The 25,179-nt window shown below is 41.8% G+C and overlaps 1 protein-coding gene across 2 annotated transcripts in view; it reads left to right on the top strand.

The window, feature by feature from the left end:
* Positions 1–25,179, top strand: part of COL22A1 (collagen type XXII alpha 1 chain) — a 245,023-nt gene that overhangs the window by 64,081 nt on the left and 155,763 nt on the right. The window contains exons 4-5 of one of the 2 annotated variants that reach the window (XM_077189317.1): positions 1,187–1,261; positions 19,710–19,821. In XM_077189317.1, coding sequence (XP_077045432.1) covers positions 1,187–1,261; positions 19,710–19,821 — 187 coding nt within the window. Of the gene's footprint in view, positions 1–1,186; positions 1,262–19,560; positions 19,641–19,709; positions 19,822–25,179 lie in introns of those variants that run through there. The other variant, XM_077189328.1, reaches the window with a different exon arrangement.

Raw genomic sequence — 25,179 nt, 5'->3', positions numbered from 1 at the left:
AGGAGTCAAAAGGAGCACAGGACGTCTGTAAAATGCAGGCAAAAGTGAGGCTACAGTTCTTTAAGAGGTAATAAAAGATTGTCCCTATCACTATCTGCCCATGTGAAAGGTCCCTTCCACACTTTTTGACAGCCCTTTTTAATTAGTAGAAGGTCCTATCCTTCCTAAAATCTTCCTGGAACTTTCCCTCCTCCAGGCTGAACAACCCAAGCTCTCTCCACCTGTTTTCACAGGAGAGGTGCTCCAGGCCTCACATCATCTCTATGACCCTCTAATAAGTCCAGTGTTATACATATAATGACATATATTTATTATTGTTATTGTTGTTGTTACTATTGTTGCTGTTTTGTTCTTGTTATAATCATAACATTGAACATGTACAGACCTGATATCTCCACCAGTTCTTCTCATTAAAATGATTCCTTGAGCTACCTGCCCCCATTGTTTACAAGTGTGCAATAACCTATTGATCTGGGAAAAGAAAGCATAAATAAAAGTTATTTCAAAGATTTGGCAGGAAAGGGGTGGATACATAGACAGTTCTCTGTGTAGAAGCATTTATCTGCAATTGTGTTGACACTATTTGAGAGCATGAGAAATGGCTGACAAAGGCTGGGTATTTTCATGACTTTTTAAAACCTGTGTGTAGGGGTGAATACTCTGCAAAGTTTTAGTCATTTAACTCCAATTTCTGCTTGAAAAAAATAAGGGAGGTTTTCCAGAGTAGGAGCTGTTCTTTCTGAAAAGTTTGGGCAGCACCCCAATGTCAGGTGGCCTTTCAGAACTTCCCTTCCAGCCAAGCTGGGAGTGGAAGCACATTCTGTATTTTCTTAAGATTTTTTGTGATTTTCATGCAGATTTACAGACAGAAAGACACAAACCCAGAGTGTTGTCCCAGCTGATGGAAAGGTTCAGTTCATCTATTCTGTCTTCCTGTCTGGTCAGGCAGAAAAAAGTGGCTGAAAACCAGACATAGTGTGCTGGGTTTCTTGTCCATCATGAAATTAGGCTACAGGGGAGAGGAAGGGTATTTAGGATGTGCAGATGAGATGGGATTATTGCTGAGGTGCCACGTGCAAGTTCTGAAAAAAAATCCAGAAGATCAGATCAGCCTTTGTTAGTTCTGCAGCTTCCACAATGATGTGTTTCCTTGGGATAATTTTGTCCTGGTTCTTTTGCTTTTCAGATGTCCTGTGTCCAAATGTCCACGTGGAAGGAGACCGGTTCAAACACACCAATGGGGGCACTGATGAGATCCCAGGTAAACAGAAACACATTCTGCTGTCCCTCTGGGAACTGAAATAGCACAGCTGTACATTTCTTGTGTGATGCTCTGATTCATTACACCTTTCCTAGATGGAATTTTTTTATTCCAACACGTGTTCAGTGGTGAAAATTATATTAGAAACTGTGAGGCTCCAAATGAGTTATCTGTTGACAGCCAACACCAAATTTATCACAAACTTTCTTTTGATATGGCATCAAATTAAAAAGCCAGTGGAGCTCAGTGGAGTGCAATAAGTCTGGGAGATCACTTTTTTCTCACCACTGCACATTTAGTGAGTTTTAATGTCCATTTATTTGATCTGTGATTGTTGTGGAAATTCAAGCACAGTGGTAATTACCAGTGGAGAAAGGTTTATGTGTGCATTTATATAAATAAAAGATTTTCTGAAGCACTGGTGAGAGACCAAGGGGAAATGGAGTCTGGTGATGGCTCTGCTTTTCTGTGAGCTCTGATATATATTTTCAGCCAGCTGAAGGACTTAATGTTAGATATTTGTATGGGCTGTGCCTCTTTTCTAGCCTCCCAAGACTGCTTGAGCTGCTGGCAGAGAAAAGATGCCCATCAAGGTTGTATTGGGAATAATTGTGACTGACCCAAGGACATAAGTCACTGCAGTGGGAGGCTGAAGGTTCTTCTGCAGCTTGATTATGGGTACAAATGCTCAGTGTTTGAAAGCTTTGCTACTCATTCAGAATTTTTTCATTGGGGGATTTTCACTGCCTGCACAAAATACCAACTCCAACTGTGCTGTCTGTAGGCAGCTTATTTTGGCTGCATTCTGATTACATCTGAGCCTGTGATAATGGTGGGTGGTAACATCTTTTGTGACCATTAGACCCAAGCAAATTATCCCCAAACACCTATTTTGAACTGCTGTCCATTGCTGGGTCTTGCATTAACCTGAAAGTCCTTTTGTCTCTGGGCTGGTGAACGTTGGAGCAACTCAGTCTGAATGAACCCATCTGCAGTGGAAGCTGCTGCTCAGAACGAGTAGGAGGATTGTGCCCCTTCTCAGATGATCACCTTCTATGTGATTCTTTCCAGAAGAATGGAGCTACAAGTGGATTCCTATTTCCACTTTCATATTTCATATGAAATATGAACTTTCATAGTTCATATTTATCTGAATTTTGATTCAAGTGCTACCTAGTAGACTCTATGCTTTTACTTGACTTCTAAAGCATATCTTTTCTTGAGCAATGTACAGGACAGGAATCCCAGTTCAGATCTGGCACCAAAGTTTTGGGTGGAGTGAGGTGTACATGCATATATGCAGTAATCTTTACATATGTGTGTGTGTGTGTGTATATATATATATATATATATATATATATATGTATGTATGTATATATAGACTCTTAGGCTCTTCTGTAATATTTTGGAGGTATTTTTTCCTATTATCTTCAAGTTCCTCTTCCCTCCTAGGAAAGAAGTCAATATTCAGAATGTTGAGATGTTCTTTTATGTTCAGAACATAAAAGATGACTTTGCTGTCTTAGATCTGTATGTTACTTCAGGTTGGAAGGATCCTATGGAAATCATCTAGTTCAAACTCCCACTCAAAATAGGATCTCCTTAAAATTTGGCCCATTTTAAAATCATATCAGATATCTCAGGACCTTGTATGATTGAGTTTTCAGTTTCCATAAAGATGCACACTTCACAGATCCTCTGGGCACTCTTCCAGTTTGGTCAGTATCACAGTGATTGGTTTTTCCCCACCATGTCAGGGAATTCCATAAGCAGAAATTAATTTTTTGCAACATTTGGTCAGGCTGATCATTCAGGGCTGTCATTTATTTTACCTAAGGGATATCTGTTTACTGTAAATGTTTACCATTGCATTCAGTGTCTTAACAACAGATTAGTTACAGCATTTAATTAAAAGTGACAACTTCAGACCCTCACCACCAATACAGAGGACTGTAGAAGGCTCCTGACTGCTCCAACATGGTGGGAAAATTATCTATTTCTCATCTTGTTACTGATGACCAGGAAAATGTGTGCCTCTTCCTTGGAAAAAAATGAACAGATAGTCTGGGTCTGCTAAGAATTGTTTGCTGCTGGAGATGGATCATATAAATCAAAGTGCTGTTCCACTCCTTATGTGCTCCTTACTTTCTCCATAGCATTTTCTGAAGACTCTGGGCTCCTGGGTCTGATTCCAACAGAAAAACATTACCTTCTTCCAGCTGAACTGGAAAATTTCATTTGGCCCACTGTGCTGTGCTTCCCATTCCAAAAGGATGTGTTGTTCTGAAAGGCTTTTGTGTTCTACCCCAAAGGGGACTGTCCCTCAGCTTTGAGCACAGCCTGAGTTCTGCTCCCTCACACCTGGGAGGGAGGCTCAGCTCTGGGATGCCTGTGGGTGACAGCACTCAGGGGGAGGCTGCTCCTCTGCTGCTGGAATTCAGGACATCCCTCTGGCTGTCCTGGACTGCCAGGACCCCTGCCAGGGGGCTCAGAGACCCTGGCACAGAGCCCAAGACACCTGGGACTTTGATTATGACCCATGGAAAAAGTTACCAACCCTATATGAGGATCTGCAAGCCACGAAAGTCTAAGTATAATAATAATCAGTTTGTCATGGGGTGGAAAAATAGATTTTTTGGGGTTTTTAGAATGAGGGTTCAAGGGGCAAGATGGAGGAATCTGGGCATGTCCAGCCTTTCTCCTTCTTCTTCCTGGCCTCCATCTTCTGCTGTGATGTTGGCACTTTTAGATTGGTTTAGAGTAGAAGCTCACTGTCTACCATAGGTGATAGGTGTTGGGAAGTTATGGTAAATAATGTACAAGTAGTTTTTGGTATAAAAGGTAACACCACCCCAAAGGCGGCCAGAGTGCCTCTGTCTGACCTGCTGAGCAGACCTCGGCGGGCCAGAGAAAGAATTTTATAGATAAGGAACAATAAACAACCTTGAGAACGAGAACTGAAGAGCTCTGACTCCTTCTTCAACCGCTGGGCTGGGAAAAGAGACTTTCTAACATACCTTGGGGTCACTCTGAGCAGTGAGAGTCCCGAGACTCTGCCACCCAGCTCCTCATGTGTACAAGGATTTCAAGTTAACACCGTGCCTTGAGCTCCTCCAGGAACCAGAACTGATCCTTGCCCAACAGGCTCCTAACACTGAATTTCAGAGTTATATCTTGCACAAACTTGTTTATAGATGGACACAAAGTTCAGTCTCATGGAGTAAAAGTTGCAGTAAATCTCATTTTGGGGATAGGGAAAACAAATTTAAAATCTTCTTAGATTCTTTTCCCCTCTCAGAGAGGGACAAGACCTCAGATCTGAGTGCCAAAATCTTTCTGATAATTTTTAATTTTTTTTTTCTTATATTTTTATTGGGTGAAATGCAACAGCAGAAGGCACAGACAATTGTTTCACACAAGGCATCACCAATTCCAGCCCATTCTTGCCTACCCTACCTGCATACAAGTTATATCATGACCTGCTACATTTAGTTCTGTGTTTGCGTTTAAGTGGATGAATTGAGTCACTCCATATCAGCAGAAGTAAAAATAGAAGCTAAAACATAAAATGAGCTGTAAAAGGAAGAACTCTGTGAGATAAAGGGAAACAATGGTGTGGCTGAGGTGGAAGATTCATGGCATTTTGTTAAGTCAGAGGCTGAGAATAGGAGTGAGGTAGTGAAAGTGGTTCCATGCAGAATCAAATAACTGCATCAAAAAACCCCATTGTGATCTGGAGGAGAGCCAAAGCTCTAGACTAGTATTTTCCTATAAAAGACAGATGATTTCTTTTCTTTAGGCAAACTGGACTAAATAAATCTCATCTATCTGCTTTTGTTGAGTACTGCATTGAAAGGCACTGCTAAAGTGGAAAAAGGGTAGAGATAAATAAATGTAAAATGAGCCAAAAACTGCCTGGCAGGGAGACAATCATGAAGTTTCTAGGAAAGTGAATAATGAGTTAGTGTGTGCAGTGATGAAGTCCTTCAGGGTCCAGTTTTAGGTCTAATCTCCCCTAGGAGTTTCCACTTATGGATCAGGATCAATGGCTCCAAAACCCAGGGATTTTTTTCCAACTTAAAAAGGTCAATTTAAAAGGCCTATTTTGGTAGGTATGGATCAATATCAGGACTATAAACTATAAACTCCTCCTGTGTGAACTGATGGGGTCTTAGCAGCTGTTTGTACATCGCAGTCCTGTAGAGCTGGGGAAAATGCAAATGTTGTTACTGGACAAGGTGGAGAAGGGAAGAATTCCTGAGACTGGACAGGGCTTTTGGTTACTGCTCATCTAGAAAAGTTTGCTCAGACCTCCTCCCTTAGTTCAGGAAAGATGGATTCAGCCTTGAGGAGCTCTTAGTGTGTTCAGGAGCCAGAGAGAGGCAATTAAAATCCTGGGTTTGGTTAATCTTGCAGTGTGCAGGAGGAAAGGGCAGATAATGTTGCTCTCTGTTAATAAATCAGGAGAACAGCAGGAGGGAGACGAGGGAGCCACTCGGGCTGAAGGACAAAGGCAGCAATAGGAAATGACTATCAGCTGTTTAAGACATACATCCAAGACTTCAGAAGAAGGCTGAAGCTGTCAGAGATATGAAGCACTGGGACAAGAGGTGAAGTAGCACTGATGGAGACAAGCAATCAGTGATGGATAGTCCTGAGTCCTCTCAGAGCACAGGTTTGTACTCTCTGACCCTCTGGTCTCAAAGCATTTAAATAAGAAATCTCCAGCTGTAGCATTCAGGAAGGGCTGCTACAGTGAAATGGGGTTGCATGAGCAAGAAGATACAGGCAGCTTTACTCTGCTACTGAGAGAATTTTGTCAGTGAAGTGAAGCAGCATCTGTTTAACAGTACATAACATGTGAATTCAGAATATAACACTGAATATGTTGCTGAATGCATTAGAAATCAGCAGGGAATTTTGAAAGAAAGGAAGGAATTTACTTAGAATATCATTTTATCATCCAGCAAGTCTGATATTTTAAACTAATGCTTAATAATCGTTTAAACAAAGTCCTTACAGCATTCTTGTGGGCACTATATTTTGAATAGGTTTTTTAAAGAGAAATAAAGACAAAAGAGGGTTTAACTCATCTGCCCTAAAATACTCAGTAACACCAGTAACACCCCCCTCCCCACCTTTATTGCATTTAATACCTCTTATTATGCTGAATTGTCATTTTCATTCCATCAGCGTTAAAGAAAGGATTTTGACCAAGCAGGAAAACACAATGATAATATTTTGCATCCTGCAGATGTGGCCTTTGTGTATTTTTAGGAGCCATAATATTGCATCAAAGCGACACATGAATGTTATTTAAAATGAATTATACTTTTTGAAGTTTTAAGACTTCACAGTTGAATTATTTGTATTTTAGACTAGACCTGCTGGATATGGGATTTGGTTGCAGAAATCTGGATGATCCCTAGAATTAAGAGTGAGCTGAGCTCTAGTCCTGAACATTACCAGAGGAGATAATACTCCTCAACAGACACTGGCTGTTGCTTTCAGGGGACTCTGCCATGGAAGTAAAGAAAGGCCTGAAGTGATTTTCTCAGAGTGCTAAGAAAAATAAACCCTGGGGGAGGATAATTCCAACCACCACATGGCATCAAACATCCCACACTGGATGGTGTTAATGGGGCAAGGGAGGAACATGAAAGCCCTGAGTTTAGCTCCTAGGTAGCCACAGGGGCTGTGTGTGTGAGCAGCAGCAGAAACTGCATTATGGGTTGTACCACAGACTGACCTCAGCCTCCAACTCTTCCCTGTCTCCAAAACCTACATGTGAAAATGACCAAAATTCCAAAACATTTATGACCTGTGTGTTTTTCTGTGACTCTCTAAAGGGTGCTTGGGCATTTTACAAGGAAGGCACTGGTTGTAAAACTGATCCCCTACAATTACAGACTGCAGTGGCTGTGCTTAGCTGTCAGTGTGTCTCCAGCCCCTGTGGTTTGCAGCACAGGGCTCACATTCCAGAGATGCCAGTGACTCTCTAGCTAATTACAATATCCCTGGGACTATTTATATTTGCCCACTAAAGCACGTGGTAGTATGAGAAAACTGGAGTGTCCAGGCTGCTGGACCTGCAGGACGAGCGCATTTGACCGATGTCCTCCTGGGGAAAAAAGTGTATTTGTGGTGCCTGTGTGACAGACATTGTGCCCTCCCTTTGCACTTGGCAGTCTCCTTGGGAAGCCCCCAAGGTGCCAGTGAATAGTCCATGAACAGCTGCAGAGATTTGTGAGGGATCACCGCCTTGGGACAGAGGATGCAGAGACGCAGCGGTCACCAGCAGAGACTGCCCGTGCGCAGTGCTGGTGGAGCAGGCTGCTGCTGCAGGCACCACCACTCTCCTCTCCATCCCTGGGGTTATGCACACACAGGCAGGACTGGGAGCAGCTGTGACATTTGTGAGAGATGGGGCAGAAGGATGAAACTTTAGTCACTCTGCTCTCGTGTTTTACTGTGACCCATCACTAGGCAGTGCTAATAGGACAGGGCTCAGGGCTTCTTATTTTTTCCTCTCCCCACATTTTCTCTAGGAAGTCCCCCAGAAAATGTGAAAGTGGTCTGAGCTGAATTTGAAACTGAGTTCCTGACATGCAGACATCTGGCAATAGTGAGTGTAAGTCCTGAGAAGCAAACAGGGAAAGGAACAGCTGACCTGTAATCACAGGAGTTATGTGAGTCTCCTGTGAGCTGGAGAAAATGGCTGGACTTATGCTGTGAGGTGGATTTTGTCCTCTGGGCTGGTAGATGAGGAGTGCAGGTGACCTTACTGAGGTCCTGTTGGCTCATTTTTTAGGAGTCTCTGTACAAGTCTTATGAAGAGCAGCTGAGGGAACCGGGGGTGTTTGGCCTGGAGAAAGGGAGGCTCAGGAGGGACCTTATTGCTCTCTGCAGCTCCCTGAGAGGAGGGTGTAGTGAACTGGGGGGCTCAATCTCTCACTCCAGGTAATAAGATACCAGAGGAAATGGCCTCAAGTTATGCCAGGGGAAGTTTTGTTTGGATAGTAGGGAAAATATCTTCACTGATAGGATGATCAAGCATTGGATCAGGCTGACCAGGGAACTGGTGGAGTCATCATCCCTGGAAGGATTCTAAAGACATTTAGATGTTGGGGCACTTGGGAACATGGCTTGGGGATGAACCTGGCAGTGTTAGGTCAATGGTTGGGCTCGATCTTAGGGATCTTTTCAACTTTAATAATGCTGTCATTCTACCATTCTACTGTGAAATAGTTAATCTTAACACTATAGCCTAGATCACTGCACTTAAAAGGTCTCTGAAGTTTTGCAGAGGTTGACAAATGGTTCACTTGTGTTCAAAGGCATTTTAATATCCAGTAAGTCTAAAAAACAGGTCAAGCAGGCCAATAATTACCATTAAATCATTTGTGGTTTCTAAGCATGCCACTGCAGGCCTGTGGGCTGGCTGTAAACTGTGCATGCCGAGTGTCCAGACCCACCAGTTATCCAACATGGGAACCTTGGTTTCTCTGGGATTTGTGGTCAGCCAAAGAATTTCCCTTCTACAGGAAACTGAAGAATTGGTGAGTGACAATGCACAGTCACCCCAACAGGGAGTAGGGAGTCACCAAATTGTGCATTGGATTAGGAACCTGGAAATACTGGAGCATCCTCTAAAGTATGCACAACTAGGGTGACACCAACAGAGCTGGGGTGATTTCTTTGAATTAGACAAAAAGCATGTTTTAAATTGATTTTTTTTTCTTAATATGGTCAGAGATGTAGCTATTACACAAGGCCATGGGTCTCAATGGATTCCTGACACAGTGAATGACCTGACAGTATCAGGTCTGTCCTGGAGCAGGTAGCCTGGCTGAGCTTCTCAAAAATGTCAGAAAACATGGAGATGGAAAGCTGAATTTACTTTAAAATGTGCTTCTGCAGGAAGTAAACTGGCAACAGCAGAGCAGTCCCTGTGAAAGCCTTTCTCTAGTCTGAGTCCCAGCAGTGACAAATTCTGACATCTGCATTCACAAAGAAGGTTTAGCAAGAGTTAATCATGCACATGAAAGTGATTCTTTGACTGGTAGGATTTGCTTTCTCCCAGAAGTTAAACAATCTAGGTAGTTTTCTTATTCCAGTGCATTTGAGATTGATGAAAAGGAAATAAATTCAATTTTGACTGTTCGTAGCCCAAGAAGCAACTAATCCTTTGGCTATAAAAAGACTAATAGCTTGTCTAACTGTGATATACTTTTAGATATTTTTCAGTCCAAATATTTTATATTAGCTCTCCTTCAGAAACCATCCCATGGATTTTTAATCAGTGCAAGCTTTCTGGTTATTGTGGACACATGAGGGGAAGAAGGAATATATAGAAGAAATATATTTATTATATAGAAGATATATATTATTCTATATATTATATTATATTATATCTATATATTTATTATATAGAAGATAATATATTATTATATAGAAGAAAAAGAAGGAATATATAGAATCTGAACAAAATACTTCTAATTCTTGGTGTTAAATTAGTCTGTCTGATGAGAATTCTCTCTGATGACAGCAGTGGACAGGTTTTGAGGTAGGTCTAATCTGTTTTGTACTGGTCACCAGGCATTAGCAACCATGACAGTCTCCTAAAGAGTAGTCCCTACCTGCTTTCATGTTACTCCTTGTTCATCACACCTAAAATTAATAGAAATATTTTTTTTTTTTTCATGAACAGCTTATTGGTCGAGTTTTCCTACAGCCCAGGCAGCATTACAGGGAGAATCTAGCAGGTCTTAGTAAGATGCTTTTCCTTAAATGTATTTTCTTACCTTAAAAGTAATACTAAAATTAAAAAGTAATTGCTTGTACTGAGGTCCTGCCTTCCCCACTGCTATCCCAAGGGATGACTTTCCAGATGTGCAATTTTATGGTTTTCTGGAGGAACACAGAGCACCTTGACACCTGAGGAACTCAAAAGAGGCTTTCAAAGTTGAGGAACTAATTAAAACCAGAACCTAATACAAATAGTCTCAGGTAATTCAGCTGGTACAAGCCTATCTGGCACACAAAGGACATCAAAGGAGTAATGAACTCCTGTTTAATCTTGTAAATCACTGGAGCAGGAAGGAGCTGAAAGAGGGCCTGTGGCACCAAGCCGAGTGTCCATTATTGAGAAAATGGAGATGACTTCAACACAAGAAAAGCCTTCAGTAATGAGCCAAAGAGTTCAGTGTCAAAACCAGCTTTCAGTGTTGTTCAATATGCCACTTGCAACTGTTTGAAAACTGAAGAGGCAGAAGGGTAAGAGAGAAGCAGGGGACAGATGCAGATAAACAGAACAGTGCACCACATAAAGTGTTGTGTTATTAACATGGGATCAGGTGTTGAAAGGTGCTGCCTCAGAGGCAGCTGCTGTATACATTATACATGAATTTATTTCCTGTTTTCACAGCAGGCTGGGGGTTAGATTACAACAGCCTTTACACAAGGTGGGGTGGCTAGGATTGTGTATCTACTTACTTGCTTCTTTTTTTTAAATTTGCTCTCCTATCTTTGGCATAATTTTCTTACTGGTTTATATTTGTTTTATCTTTCCTGAAGTGTTATCTTTTCTTCCTTGTGTAAAGATACCAAGTGTTGTATTTTTCCCCTCTGTTTTGGCTGAAACTTTAGACTGATGTTTTTGAAAGAGTGACCCCATATTTCAGTTCAGTGACTGCCTGTTCACCTGCCTCACTGCCTCTGGAAGATTGCTCCTTTTTGAAGTATAACTCCATTGTACACCTCAAATAAGGTTTCTGCTCCTCATAACCCCAAATGTGATTGCTCCTCGAGCTGAGATCAAACTCCTTTTTGTGGTCTGCATGGGACTCTTGTGGCTTGTTCCTTTCCTGGGGCCAAGGAAAAGTAGAAATTGTGTCTTCCAGTGCTGTGAAGGAGAGTAAGCAAACCAGGATCAGTAATCCAACAGTCTGGGTGGTGGCATCATGTAGCAGGGGTAAATCTGATATATAAATTTTATAAAACTGAGACCATCTGAAATGTGTTTTAAGCCTTATTGAGTATGACCTAGAAGGTACTAGGCTTGCAGGAAGATACCTCTTTCATGCTGGGGTAAGACCTGTTCCATCTGCTTCAGCAAAACCTCATCATTAGCTTAAGCTCTTAGCTGCTCTCCCTGCTGGAATATGGGGATCTGGTGAGAAGAAAGTTGGGTCAGCATGAAGTGCTGCTTGAATCCCAGCTGGAACATCAGTGGAGAAAAAGGTTAATAGCAAGAACCTCTTTAAAGCACTCTTGAGACCCTTAATCTATAGACTCTGGAAAGTTTATAGTTCCAAAATTCCCTTGCAAGCTTCTTGTAAAATTTAGCTAACTAATTTTTTTAATGACCTGTTCAACCCATTTCATCATCAATGCAGTGCTTCATGTGGGGCTTGTGGGCAGCCAATAAATCTCTGATTTGGTCCTCCAGAGGTGCAGTCCTTAATGTTTTGGGGGTAAGTCAGGGAACCCCTGCTGACTGATGATGATGAATCAAACTTCTGGGAGAGCTGAATGTGGTGTGAATTACCAGTGCATAAATTAACTGCTTCTTTTTCCATCTTTTCTGGAGAGGTGTAATACAGTGAAATAAACAGGGCAAGAAGACAGAACTCATATCCTTTGTAAGCCTTTGGAAATAATTTCTTCTGACAGCCAGAGACAGTTGGAAAAAAAAATTTTACAAACATTTGCAATGGCACAGGTCTGAGCAGTGTGAGCTGCAAGACTCATGCACCTGCTCTGGTGCAATGCCTTTGACACTGTGCTGCATGACAGGCTTGTCTCTAAACTGGAGAGACATGGATTGGGCAGGTGGAATTGGATGGGCTGGCATTCAAAGTGGCATGGTCAATGGCTTGATGTCCAAGTGGAAACCAGTGGTGAGTGGTGTTCCTTGGAGTTGGTGTTGGGGCTGACACCATTTGCCATTTTTTTAGGGACATGGACAATGGGATTGAGTCACCCTCAGCTTTGTTTGCTGAGCACAGCAAGCTGTGAGTGCAGCCACACACTGGAAGGAAGGGACGGCATCCAGAGGGACCAGGAGATGCTGGAGAGGTGGGGTTGAACCTCATGAAGTTCAGCAAAGCCAAATACAAGTGAATCAGAGCAATCTCAAGACCAAATCCAGGCAGAGAATGTATTGATTGCAGCCCTTGAGGAGAAGGACTTGGGGGTGCTGGTGGATGAGAAGCTCGACATGTTTCAGCCATGAGCACTTGCAGCCCAAAAAGCCTGAAGTGTCCTGGGCTGCATCCAAAGCCCTGTGGGCAGCAGGGTGAGGGAGGGGGTTCTCTCCTTGATTCTGTCCTCGTGAGACCCCATCTGGAGTGCTGCATCCAGCTCTGGGGTACCCAACATAGGAAGGACATGCAACTGTTGGAGAGAGTCCAGAGGAGGCCACAAAGATGCTCAGAGGGCTGGGACACCTCTGCTGTGAAGACAGGCTGAGAGATCTGGGGATGCTCAGCCAGGAGAAGGGCCAGGGACAGGGAAACCTTCTTGCAACCTTTAGTACTTAAAGGGGGCTGAGAGGAAAGCTGGGGAGAGACATTTTAAAAATGCATGTGGTGATCATGGCTTCAAATGGCTTCAAACAGGAAGAAAGTAGGCTTAGATTAGATGTGGTCAAAGATCCTTTGAGATGGACACTTCAGTGAGATCTTAAAATGTGGTACTCAGCTCTTGACAGGGTTTCTTTTCCCGTGGAGGAAGAAATGTCAGGAACAGCAAAAATGCTGTAGCAGATAATGGCTACTATAACAATAACAGCAACACATTCTGAATAAAGTAAATAATCTCTCCTTTGGGATTTGGACTCTTCTACTCCAGCTCTGAACTGAACCACATCTTGGCTGTCCAGAAATAGCTGCTTTCAGCATAGAGCAATGTGGAAGACAAGGATGCCAAATGTTTAGATACAGGAGAAAAAAACAAACCTCCTCTACACTCTGCCTTGACATAACTGATTGCTAGAGCCATCTCATTAAACCTTATTTTATGGCATGGAACCATATTTTCCCTCTTTTTTTAGAGTATCTATTAGCACATTAATTAATTAAGATAACAGAAACGAGGGCTCCTTAATGTGGCAATAACCTTGCAGACCACACTGGAGGAGTTGAACACTGAGAGCATACAGGCTCTTCCCCGTGGGCACAGGAAATCTGTGAAAATTAACTTTCAAGAGTGACAAGAGGTCAGACAAGTTCATGTATTTGCTGAAAGCCTCCCAGGTGTTACTGTTTTTCATAGGAATTCACACGCTGAATAAAGCTCAGTGCCATTGACCATCCTCCAGTAAAAGCAGCATGAGCTACTTTATCACAGGCTGTACAGATTGCTGTTTTCAGAAGTGTCAGTGAAGCAGCAGGTGATGACAACTCCCCTGATCGTGGCCATTGGTGACACTTCATCAATGCATTGACAAGGTTGAAAATTCAGCTGGGAGTTTGAGCAAGAGCAGAGGATGGAGCATTTCCTGTAAAAGCTGCTTTGTTTGGTATTAGTGCTCGTGGCTGGCAGTCCACTGTAGTAAATACATTCCAGACACCACACTCGAGGCTGTCATGTCCAGTGCCTTTCCTGCTCCCTTTCTCACTTTCCACATTCCTCTCCAGGCTCTTGTCTCCCCAAAAACTTTCACAATTAGAAGCAGCCCAGTTGTTCCCCCTGTGAGTGTTATCTTGGGATCCTTGGGGACACAAAGCAAGAGAATTTTTTTCAGAAAGCTGCTTTGGGCAAAACAAGAAGTCAATGACTCTGTCCTGCTTTAAGAAGCCTTTCCAAAGGTGCTCACTTCTGTGTTTTCTGGCTAATAAAACTTATATTTTTTGCTCTCTTCTGTTTTTTGTGGGGTTTTTGCCATGAAGACAGGAGACACAGGAAAATCTCAACCTGCACAACAGCTTTTACCATGCTGCCCATATCAGATCCTTCATGGAGCCAAGCAGAAATACAGCCCATACTCAGGGCAACCAACCATGGCCCCTTCAAATAAAAATCTTGAAAAAACATTGTAGGATCACAGACTCAGTACAGAGCTGTTGGATCACCCTTTGGCCATGCTTTGAGGTGTTGGGTACACTGTGGACATTTGTCCTGTAAAAGAGAACCTGGCTGCATGTTGCAGTTAGATGATGTATGAATTGTCCAGTGCCAAGTTTTGCCATCTTCTCCCTGCAACAGAAAGATCTGGGTGTGTTTTCTGATTCTGGAAAGCAGGCTGCTTCCTGTAAGGGGGTTATAACTCTCAGGCAGTGAGACATTCGGCTGATTTGATCAGCAGAGCAGTGCATAAGAAATTACTTTTCAGGCCAAGTATGCTGTTACAAATCTGAGCTTCTCTTTCAGCTCACTGTTTTAATTTTAATATGGACTAGGGTCTGCTGGCTTTCAGGAGATGTAATCATGTTAGAGGGTTTCAGTGGCCACATATTGTTTTAGAAGCTCTAATGAATTAAGAGGCTTAAGATCAAAGAGCATTTATTAAATGCCATGTTTATGGCATTACTGATTAAGCAGTTTATGAGCCATTTGGGAAACCACACCTGCCCTGCTATACAAAAAGCCACCTTTTAAATCAAAGCAGCTGAGAACAGGAAAATCCTACCCTTCCACCCTGTGCTTGGGCATGTGCAAGAGGTAACAGCATCTTTGCACTTGCTAATTTAGGCAGGTCTGTTCTTTCCCATCCACTTGCAGAGAGAACTGGGAAGTTACATGTGGCATTTCATTTTCCATATGCTACTGACAATGTGGTGCCTCCTTGCTGGTGGGAAAACCAAAGAACAGACAATTTCTGCTGTAACTCCAGCACAGAAATGCTGTGTGACACATTTAACTCTTTGGGGAAAAATCTCACTGAGCAACTTTTACTGCACTGTTAGTGAGCAAAAACTGCCAGGTGAAATGTCCTGGTCAGGTGTTGCAGAAATGATCACAGCATTGCTTACTTTTTACATTAATATTGTAATTCAAGGCTAAAAAAATCAAAATTAAAACTTCCATACTGTCTCCCTCACAATCCCAATTCCTTTCCTAAAGTCCAGGGAACATAATCCATGCAAAGGGCTTCCAGGCACACAAAGTAAACAAAATGGCAGTAATAATTGTAGTAATATTAGTACTAACAGTAGTAATACTGCTAGTAGCTGTAATAGTGATGATAATAATATATTTGCTTGTCCTTCAGCTGAAACAATCTTAGAGGTTCTCTTAATTCATAAATTCATTTGGAGGTTTGCCAAGGTGTGTGTCTGTTTCTTTGTATGTTCCACTTGGGTAATCTGCTTTGAGTACTTTCTCAGCTCAAATAATAATATTTTACGTTTGCTTCTTTCTTTGTTTTTCAGAAGAGATTTTGAAAATCAGTTGGTTAATCAAGCTGAATTTAAAAATCTGCAACCTTTATGCAATTCTGATGGCAAATAAAGCCATGTGAATATAAGTTATGTGGGATTTGTTAAAGTTTCTGTCCTCTTTACCTCTGCTTTACTCCCTGTACAAAGTGGATATCATTCCCTGTAAGCAGAATGCATGTGAGACAACTTCAGTAAAAAATCCTGTCTGAGCTCCCTTTTTGCTGAAAAATGGAGGCACTTCAGGTGGGGGTTCAGCCTGTCTTCAAGATGAGTTGTCTTAATTACTTTTAAATTTCTCTGCTGACTCACAAGGAAACTGAGGAAACCTCCATCCATCATATGTCTCCTTTTCAGACAGCTAAAATTAGTTGAGATACATCTCATTCTTGGCAGAGTTCTTAATTTTTTAGTGTATGGCCTGATGACAAATTTTCTGTAATTCTATTGAAATCTTTCAGCAACCAAAGTGTCCCTTACCTTTAAGGGCTTTGGTTGTAAATAGAGTATCCAAGAGTGGAGGTTATCTCACCAGCTGGCCAATATTTAAATTTGGCAGAGAATAAATTAATAGTGTGATTAAAGTAAAAAACCCTTTGCTTTTCAGTGTGGCCTCTGACACACCTATGGACTTAACTTTTCCCTGGATCTGCATTTAATTTTTCAAAGAGCCATCCTCATTCATCAATTAATTAAAAATAGAGAAATCAATTTTTAATTTGCCAATCCATAGTCTGAATAAAAGAAAAAAATATTATTATGATTTACTTTCATGCTTTATCCAATCCCAAATGTAAATGGAATTATGTTGTAAGAGCATGACTTATTTTCATTACACCAAATTCTGTTTGCAAAGTAGTTTTGATAGCCGGGTTTATGTTTCATGGTGTTATTTGGGCTTTTAAAAGTGGATTTTGATAGGAAATTCAGGAAAAAATAGAGGAAGAGATTGAGTGAATCTGATGCTTGTTTCCACTGGAAAAGCATACCAGTGTGCACAGCTTCAGAGCTGCTCATGATGTGAATGTTCATTTGAGTTGTCAGAGAGATCAAGAGCAGCTTTGGCTCTGAGCTAATGATGGGAAAACTTGGCAGGAGCTTCTTGTCACTGTATCTTGCACTTGTGCATTTTTAGCTTTACAAGACCTGTGAAATGAGCAGGATTTCACAGCTTGGGGCCTCTGGTGAGTGGACATTAGGATGTCACCTGGGCAGCATTTCAGCCTTCTCCATCCGCAGCTCCTCTCCTGTGAATGGTTAACAATTTCCTTGCCCAGTCAGAGTGGTCTCTCCCTGCCAGCAGCTCTCAATTACTTCCCTCAGCTCCTGTGGCAGTGTGGGTGAGGGATATGTACTGAGTGGGGGAATGAGTGTGTGGACAAGTCATGGTGTGGTTTGTGACAGCCAGGAGGGAGCTCTCATGTTCTGGTGGGGCCTGTTTTCCCTGATTTACAGCTGCAATCCTGGCTGATTGCAGTCTATCAGAGGGGTGTATCGCTGGAGTTGCTGCAGAGGTGATTATGAGGTGCAGCCATGAGGCCCTGGAGCACTTTAACTGCTTTATTTGCCCTCCCAAATGCCCAGTAATAGCTGAAAATAGAGTGGCCAAAAAAGAAAAGCTGTTGACAGCAAGGAAAGTTACTGTAATACTAAAGGGCTCAACTTGGCACCAGACAGCCATTTCTGGTTTCAAACAATTAAGATTATATGTCCTCAGAAGAAGCAATTTCTTCAGAAAAACATACAGAAAATGATGGAAGCTTTATATTTTATTTGCTTTTTGCTACTTTGATTTGCCTAGGTACTGGCCCAGACAGGTTTTTGCACCTATTTATTCATATAAATGTGAATAATAAGAATAGTAAGATAATATCATTAGGAAGAAAAATATCATTAGGTTGGTGCCTTTTCCTGTTGAAGCTGTTTTCAAGCTCTGCAGTGCTTTTCAGCCAGAAAGGTTGAGGAGGATAACTAAGAAACCCAAGAATCTTCAGGCCCAATTTCATCACATAAAAATGTTTATCTATCCTAGAAAAGTTTCAAGAGCTCGCTAACTGAACAAAGTTGAAAGAACTGCCATAGTTTAAAAGCAATTTATCCAAATAAGCTACACTTATGTCACCAGGTTTGTGTGCTGGAATTACAAAACCAGGAGTTAATGTGTGTAATTGTGCATGTGTGAGGGGGAGATAATGTTGGAATAGCCTGAATAAAATTAAAACATATATTCTCTGCTCAGTTGCTCATAACCTGCCTTTTACAGCGCCTTTGCCTCTAACTCCATAGTGTGTTTGGTACTGGGAGTGGCTGATAGTTTGGATTTGCACCCTGTGGAGCCAGTTTGGAGCTAAAAGCAGGATGTTTGCATCCACACAGTTCTGCATCTCCAGGAGCTGGATGCATTTGTGGCACCATTGTACCCCCACTGTCCCTCTCAGGGTTTAGCACCTGGGAGTTCATGTCAAAAAATCGTGTTCCTTGTGCCTGGGACCATGTTGATGCTGGAGCTGCATAAACTCACTTTTGGGTTAAGCTTTAAGCTTAAGATTAAGCTAAATCTTTAGCTTAAGATTCAGCTAAAAATACCTTGTTAGAACAAAATCATAAGCTTTAGGCAACTGTCTTCCACCAAGATTAATAGCTCATGATAATGATAATTTGATTGGACTAAGTTGTACTAAAATTATATGAAAAACATTTGTGGTCAAGTTTCTTGGACAAGGAGTTTTTAATTAGGACCTGGACCATTGGAGTAGATACACAGTGGAGGTCCATGAAAAAGATGAGAGGGCTGGAACACCTCTGCTGTGAAAAAAACCGGAGAAAGTTGGAGATGTTCAGCCTGAAGAAGCGAAGGCTCCAGGGGAACTTTCTCATGGCCTTTCAATATATGAAAAGGTCTTGCAAGAAAGAAAGAGACCTTTTATCAAGGTCCATAGTGATGGGACAAGGGGCAACATTTTAAAACTTAAAGAGGGTAGATTTAGATTGGAGATAAAGAATTAAATTTTTACAATGCGGGTGGGGAGACACTAGGCCAAGTTGCCCAGAGAAGCTGTGGATGCCCCATTCCTGGAAGAGTTCAACACCAGGCTGGATGGAGCTTTCAGAAACCTGATCTAGGGGGAAGGTGTCCCTGCCTGTTGGTGATCTCTGACCTGGCCAGCAGTGGAGCAGCCAGGGATGGGTCAGAACAGCACCCCTGGGGATCCACGGGGTGTGCAGGGAAACGCTCCGGTCTCGGGAGCACCACGGTGGTGTGGGTGCCTGGTGCAGCAACAGAGGAGAGACAGGTGCCATTGAAGTGACAAAACTGAAGATATTTATTAAATAAATCAATAAAAGGGGCACAAACGAGGGTGCAAAACAAAATGTAAGATTTCAGAATGTTCTGAAACATTCTGCTTCAGAAGACCCCGAAGTGGGGTTGACAGATATATAGAGTCTCATAGAATGTTCTGGAAGCCTTCTGGCCAGTCACAGGCTGTTGATCTGCATGGCCACTCCCAGTCAGTCCCAGAATCCTTTGTTCTTCATGATGTTATCCATTGTGACTTCTCCCAAGAGTTGGTGTTGGCACTGGGACATCGAACACTGACTGTCTGCAGTGTGGTCAGCTCTCGGCCCATCCTCTCCAGGACAAGCTCCCACACCTGCCCATAGCAGATGGGTTGGAACAAGATGATCTTTGAAGGTCCCTTCCCACCCAAAACATTCTGTGTTTTCTCTTATTCTATGAATAAATGTTTCAGTCTGCACCTCTGCATTTTTCTGCATGGGAGTTAATGAATTATGCAGCATCTTCAGGATGTTGTGGCAATGCAAAAATTAGCTACTTATTTCTGGAAAACTCTGTTCAAGCTTGTGACAGATTGAATTTAAGCTTGGTTTTGAGTTTTTGGGTTGAGAGGATTAGATCATATCAGAATTTTGTTTGGCTTTTCCCAACAAGAACAAGGCTCATTTCTGAAGTGCTGTTTGTAGGCTAAGAGATCCATGTAAGTACAACTGGAGGCATGTCCCACTACCTGATTAATGTCTTTTATTTCTATTTCTGTAACACATAGGATTTGACCTGATGGATTCATTCAGTGTGAAGCAGATTTTTGGAATGAAAGAAGATGGGATTCAGAGTGCTTATGTACGGCTTGGAAGCTTTCCTGTTGTTCAGAAAACTGAGTGAGTACTCTGGGTTTTTACTTTATTTCCATCTGAACCTCTGCCTTACATTATTTGGTTTCTCTAGGTTAAATTAGTAGTAGTTATCTGGTACCTACAGGTATATTTCTGCTCTGAGCAGCTGTTTCAGTTCAGCTGGCAGAGAATATGCACAGCGTAGTCAGGAGTCTCAGCCGTCACTGCAGGCTCCATCCTGGCAGAACATGAGTTGTGTTTGGTGTAGCTCAGTGATTCTGAGGAGCAGTATCAAGACATTCACCAAAGAACTTAGGGCTACCTAAATAGCTTCTGAAGGGAATTTTGAATATTTCACTCCCATTGAGATAGAAATGTGCTAAACACAAGAGACCACTTGCTGCTAGATGCTGTGACCAGTTAGCAAATATGGATTCTGGCCTTGTAGAAGAATGAGTAGTTTTTAATCCTGTGTCAATATGGAGTCAGTCCTCGGAGTGCTTTTAGGACCTAAGGCTGCCAGTTGTGTCACAATTTATCCCAAATGGTTCTTTGGGTTGTCACTTGAGCCCTGCTAGCATTAGCCTTGAAAAAAGTGAGTGCATAATTTCACTGTGTAACTATGAGCCATGGATTGAATTGTCATCATTAACATTTTTGCAGTGAATTTCTCAGTGCTGGTTTGAACTTGAGCTTAAAAAATCAATAATACTTCTTTTCTTTCTTATGGATGAGGGCTGGTATTTTTTATTCTGTTTTTAGCTCTTTTTCTCAGCTCACTGCATTTTTGAGATTGTCCTTTGAATTACATTTGCTTGATTTCACAATTTTTTTTTAATCCTGGAACCAAAAGGATTGATGTGCTCTTTTTCCCTCCCCTTCTTTCTCCATGTTAATACAATTTAAAAAAAAATTATTTACTGAGAGGAAAACTGTTTTCTCTAGAGTCCATAAATGGTATCAAGTCTAAGGGTAGAGTCATGATCAGTGATCTGATTCAACACAGCCAGCTAAAGACATCTTAGGTTTGGTGTATTTATATAACTGGTCTGAGTGTGGATGGAAATAAACCATAAACCTATTTCACCTGGATGGTAAGAAACCTATTTCATTTGTCTCACTGTGATCTCTGGGTTCTGGGTGATACTATGAAAAATTGAGCAATTCTTGGAGTATAAACAGGAACTGTCAAGTATGGCTGATAATATTCATATCACACAGCTCAGTCTCCACTGCTGTTGTGTCCAGCCTTATTTTCCATAATTCAGTTGGTAGATGCAATCTCGTCCCGCGGCCACTGGAGCTGACGGGGCCGGCGAGAGCAGGACTGCGAAGCACTGAGGTGAAGGAAGGAAGGAGTGGACACGCGTGTGGATGCCAAGGTGCTTTATTGACCCAGGCAGGGCCAGTAACGGTGTCAGGGAAAAACCATTAGGGAGGCACTGATAAAGGGGAAGGGTGTAACGGAAGGAGACACGAGGGACCAATGAACGAAGCCCAGGGGAGGAGCGAGGGACACAACTGAACCAATGGGAATGGCCCAGGGCAGGGAAAAGGCTCAGGGGACAAATCATATGTTAGGTAAGGGAAGATTGACGTAGAAATTTCTAGAAATGAAAGGGGGTTGGTTACATTGATTGACAGGTAACTGGTGGAAGGAATGTACCATTATGAGGGAGAACATGGGGGGAATCGAGGGTCAAACCAAATTCTTAACTTATAAAAAATAACCAACTTTACAATAAACCCATATAAAACACACAATGCTACAGGTGGAAATGGAGTGAATGACAGTTTGAAGATCTGTGAAGCAAGTGTAATGGTGAGAAATCCAAGAACTGCAGTGTAGACAGGTAAAATTAAGAAGCAGCCAACAACTGAAGGGATCATTCTCCGTAGGAACCTCTGGGAAATCAAAGCTTGGTAAAGGGTCATGGTAGGCTGAAAGGCAGTGGCTACTTGGCATCAAAAACCAGCAGGGAAGAAGAGCATGCTTTTAAGGATGAATCTAATTAACCACTGCAGAAAGCACAGATTACAGAGAGTTGTCCATTTGAATTCCTTTTCAAAGTAAGGGTTGAAGAACTTTTTTGGTGTTTGCTGTTTCTGTTGTTGTTTTCTCAGAAAGACTGAGGGAGTGAAGCCAGACCAACCAGCTATGACGGCTTTCCATCTGCTCAGATTGCACCCATTTATTTGTTTTTGCTTTTGCCCTTAAAATAAGCAGAATATTTTATCACCCAGGACAATTAGAAGTAAAACATCCCTAATTTGTAGATAGAAGTGAATAAAATTCCTTTTGAATTATTCTGAAACATGGAACTTGAGGAGGATTTTCACATTTTCAGCCTTATGTATTGTAACTTTCACACTCCTGTGGTTTGGGAATGAACCCAAATGGGTATAACACCATGGAAGGTGTTTGCATATTTGGTTCATTTCAGCATTTGTATGCCAGGACTCTGAGATGCTGCATATGGGGTCATTGCTCACAGAAAATGAAATCTTGTAAAGCTGCTCAAAACCGATAACTGGAATAATAAACCAAACAAAAACATCTGTCGTGGCTCACAGATAACCTCCAGCAATGTTTAGCAACTGATAGCAACATCTCATAATTAGATACAAAATCATTGACTGAGTAATATATGTAATTCACTTTATTATCTGCTTAAAGGATTTGTATTCTTTTATACAAGCAATAGTACTTTTACAAAGTGCCAGATTAGCTGTCTGGGAAATGTGCATACTCATCTTCTGATCTGTAACCTACAACTATGAACTTACTTCCTCTTTGTGGTGAGGCATCATCTGTGAGCAAACAAACCCAGCAGACAGAGCTTGGCTTCAGTCAAGGACCTGATCACTGAGGGCCTCACAGGGCTCTGTAGCTGTCTGAAGACTGGCCCCAGAATCTGGCTGGTGCTTTTTCCCACTCCTCATGTAACTGAGGCTGTCCTACTGCTTGTTCATGGCTTCTCAGTGGATGTTCTGGCCAAAACTGTGCTGCAGACTTCTGCTTTTGGATGCTCAGACTTGTTTCTCATTACTGGTGTCTTGCCTAATGCCAAGATTTTGGCTCACCCTTTTGATCTGCATCTCCTAGCTGTGACTCCAGGGCTTTCCTGCTGGCCATGTCCATCCTCAGGTTTCTCTTGCCTGGTCTGGTTCTGCCTGACTTGACCACCACCTCACACAATTACCTAATGCTTGGCCAAGCTTCTGGTCATGATCTATTTGCTCTTTATATTGGCACAGTGTTGTACCAATGCAGAGTCTTGTGTTGTTTAGGGCATGATACCTTGGTGTGTTTTTCTGTGTCTCCTGATGTCAGCTTTGACTTCAGTCAGCTACCTTAGGTTTCTCCATGAGCTCCTGCCCTGGTCTCACCATTTGTCCCCTTTCAAGAGAAGAAATTGTACAAAAAGCCACCAAAAACTCCCATACTGAACATGGAACCTGTTGAAAAGCTTCATTTTTTCTTACTTTTCCCAAACGAATATTGCATATTAAAAAGAGCAGAGACAAAAAACCTTTTTCAGCTTAGAGAAGGGAAGACTCAGTGAGGGAGGATCCCCATGTGTATAAATATCTGATGGGGAGGAAGGAAAGGAGACACAGCCAGAATCTTCTTAGTCATATTCATTGACAGGACAAGAAGGAATGGGAACAATTTCAGTCAATGAAATCTAAACACAAGAAAAACCTTCTTTAGATGAGATGATCTCAAGAGGTCTCTCACTGTCTCCTGTTTCTAACAGGGTAAAGGAGATAAAGCATGGTGGAGGTGGAATGACTGAAGGCTTTTTTGGTCCTGTAGTGAGTAAAGGACTGTAGGGAGAGCTAAGAAACAGAAAATACTGCAGCATGCAGAGGAGAACAAGTTGTTCACATGGCTTCTTATGGGAAAAAGTTGTTTTGGGAAAATTAAACGACAGCAAGTAAGATTTAGGACAGATTCCTTTTTCTTTACAGCATGTAGGACAGAGAAAGACAGGAAGAAATTACCTAGAGAGGATGTATCTATTCCATCACTGAGATTTCTAAGTAGAAGTCAAAAAGATGTCTGCCAAGGATGTATGAGACACATCCTTCTATAGCCTTCTCCTTTCCCATTCCCTTTTCCTTTTCCTTTTCCTTTTCCTTTTCCTTTTCCTTTTCCTTTTCCTTTTCCTTCTCTTTTTTCTTGGTTTTTTTTTTCTTCCTGTCATACTAAGAGCCTCTGGTGATGTGAAGCATGTTTAAATGAACTGGCTTTCTCCAACTTGGTTTTGCTGATCTTATGGGTTACATTTCATGTTAACGGGCTTAGCTGTTGTAAAATTGGTCAAATTGCTCAAGTACATTAACTACACTCTTCCTCACCAAATGCAAAAACCTTATTAAATGTTGTTGCATTGACTGTCTGAAATGAGAACTGATAATATAATTTTTCCATAGTGTTATTCTAGATGTAGGATCTCATGCTTATTCTCACAGATGAAAGGTCTTATTGCAAATTAAAGCATGTGAGAAGGTTGCTATATATTGAAAAAAACAGCAATGGTTAAAAAAATTTTCTGCCTTCTTACTGATTTTTTTTTTCTTGTAAAAGTTGTGATTCGCCTGACCTTGTAGTTGAGTTAATTGACTCTTGGACTAACCTGCAGCACTGGGGGATTCTTTTGTCTTGGAGCTTTATAAGGGCCTTTTTTGCAATCTATCCTGTTGTCAGAATTGTAGACCAAGGAGCTGGCAGAATGCTCCCGGTAGGTACCAGGCATCCAGCAAAGTTCCACAATATCGATCATCAGCTCAATTCAGCCTTGTGTGAAAGAAGAACATAAAACATTTCTGGGGACAGCAGAATGCTCCTGCTCTTGGATCCCCAAGTAAAGCTGAACTTCTAGATGCAGATCATTTTCAAGTGAGGAAATAAGTTAAAACTTGCTAAACAAAGCTTTTTGTTATTTATGTAACAATGCAGCTCTGTAAAAGATAGAGGGACCAATGACTTCAGAAACAGCTTTTATCACATTTTCAAAGCAATGAGAGTGTCTTAAGATTTGCTTTTGGCATGAAAGCTTTCTCTGTTGGGAACTTGCAGCTGGTTCCTCGGCAGCTTTAAAAATCAGTTGAGGATGGCAGGTAATGGGTCATTATGGCTTTCTGTCAGTTTAAATCTACCTGATGGGCTGTTTGTCAGCCCTGTGTGATGAGGTATGGCCAGACTCACTGGGATGTTTAGGTACCTAATTCCCAGTTATTTCTCTGGGTATTAAACATCTGAAAACCCTTTTTGAAATTAAGCATGCATAATGATATTCCTGTTCCCAGCTCAGAGCTGTCCAGAACCATAAAATTGTTAAGTCTGGAAAAGCCCTATAAGATCACTGAGTCCAACTGTTATGCTACACTTCCATG

The sequence above is a fragment of the Agelaius phoeniceus genome, chromosome 1, assembly GCF_051311805.1.
Source record: "Agelaius phoeniceus isolate bAgePho1 chromosome 1, bAgePho1.hap1, whole genome shotgun sequence".
In the NCBI taxonomy this organism is placed as follows: domain Eukaryota; kingdom Metazoa; phylum Chordata; class Aves; order Passeriformes; family Icteridae; genus Agelaius; species Agelaius phoeniceus.
Note: the sequence above shows the minus strand (reverse complement) of the source record. Positions and strands in the feature narration are given on the sequence as shown.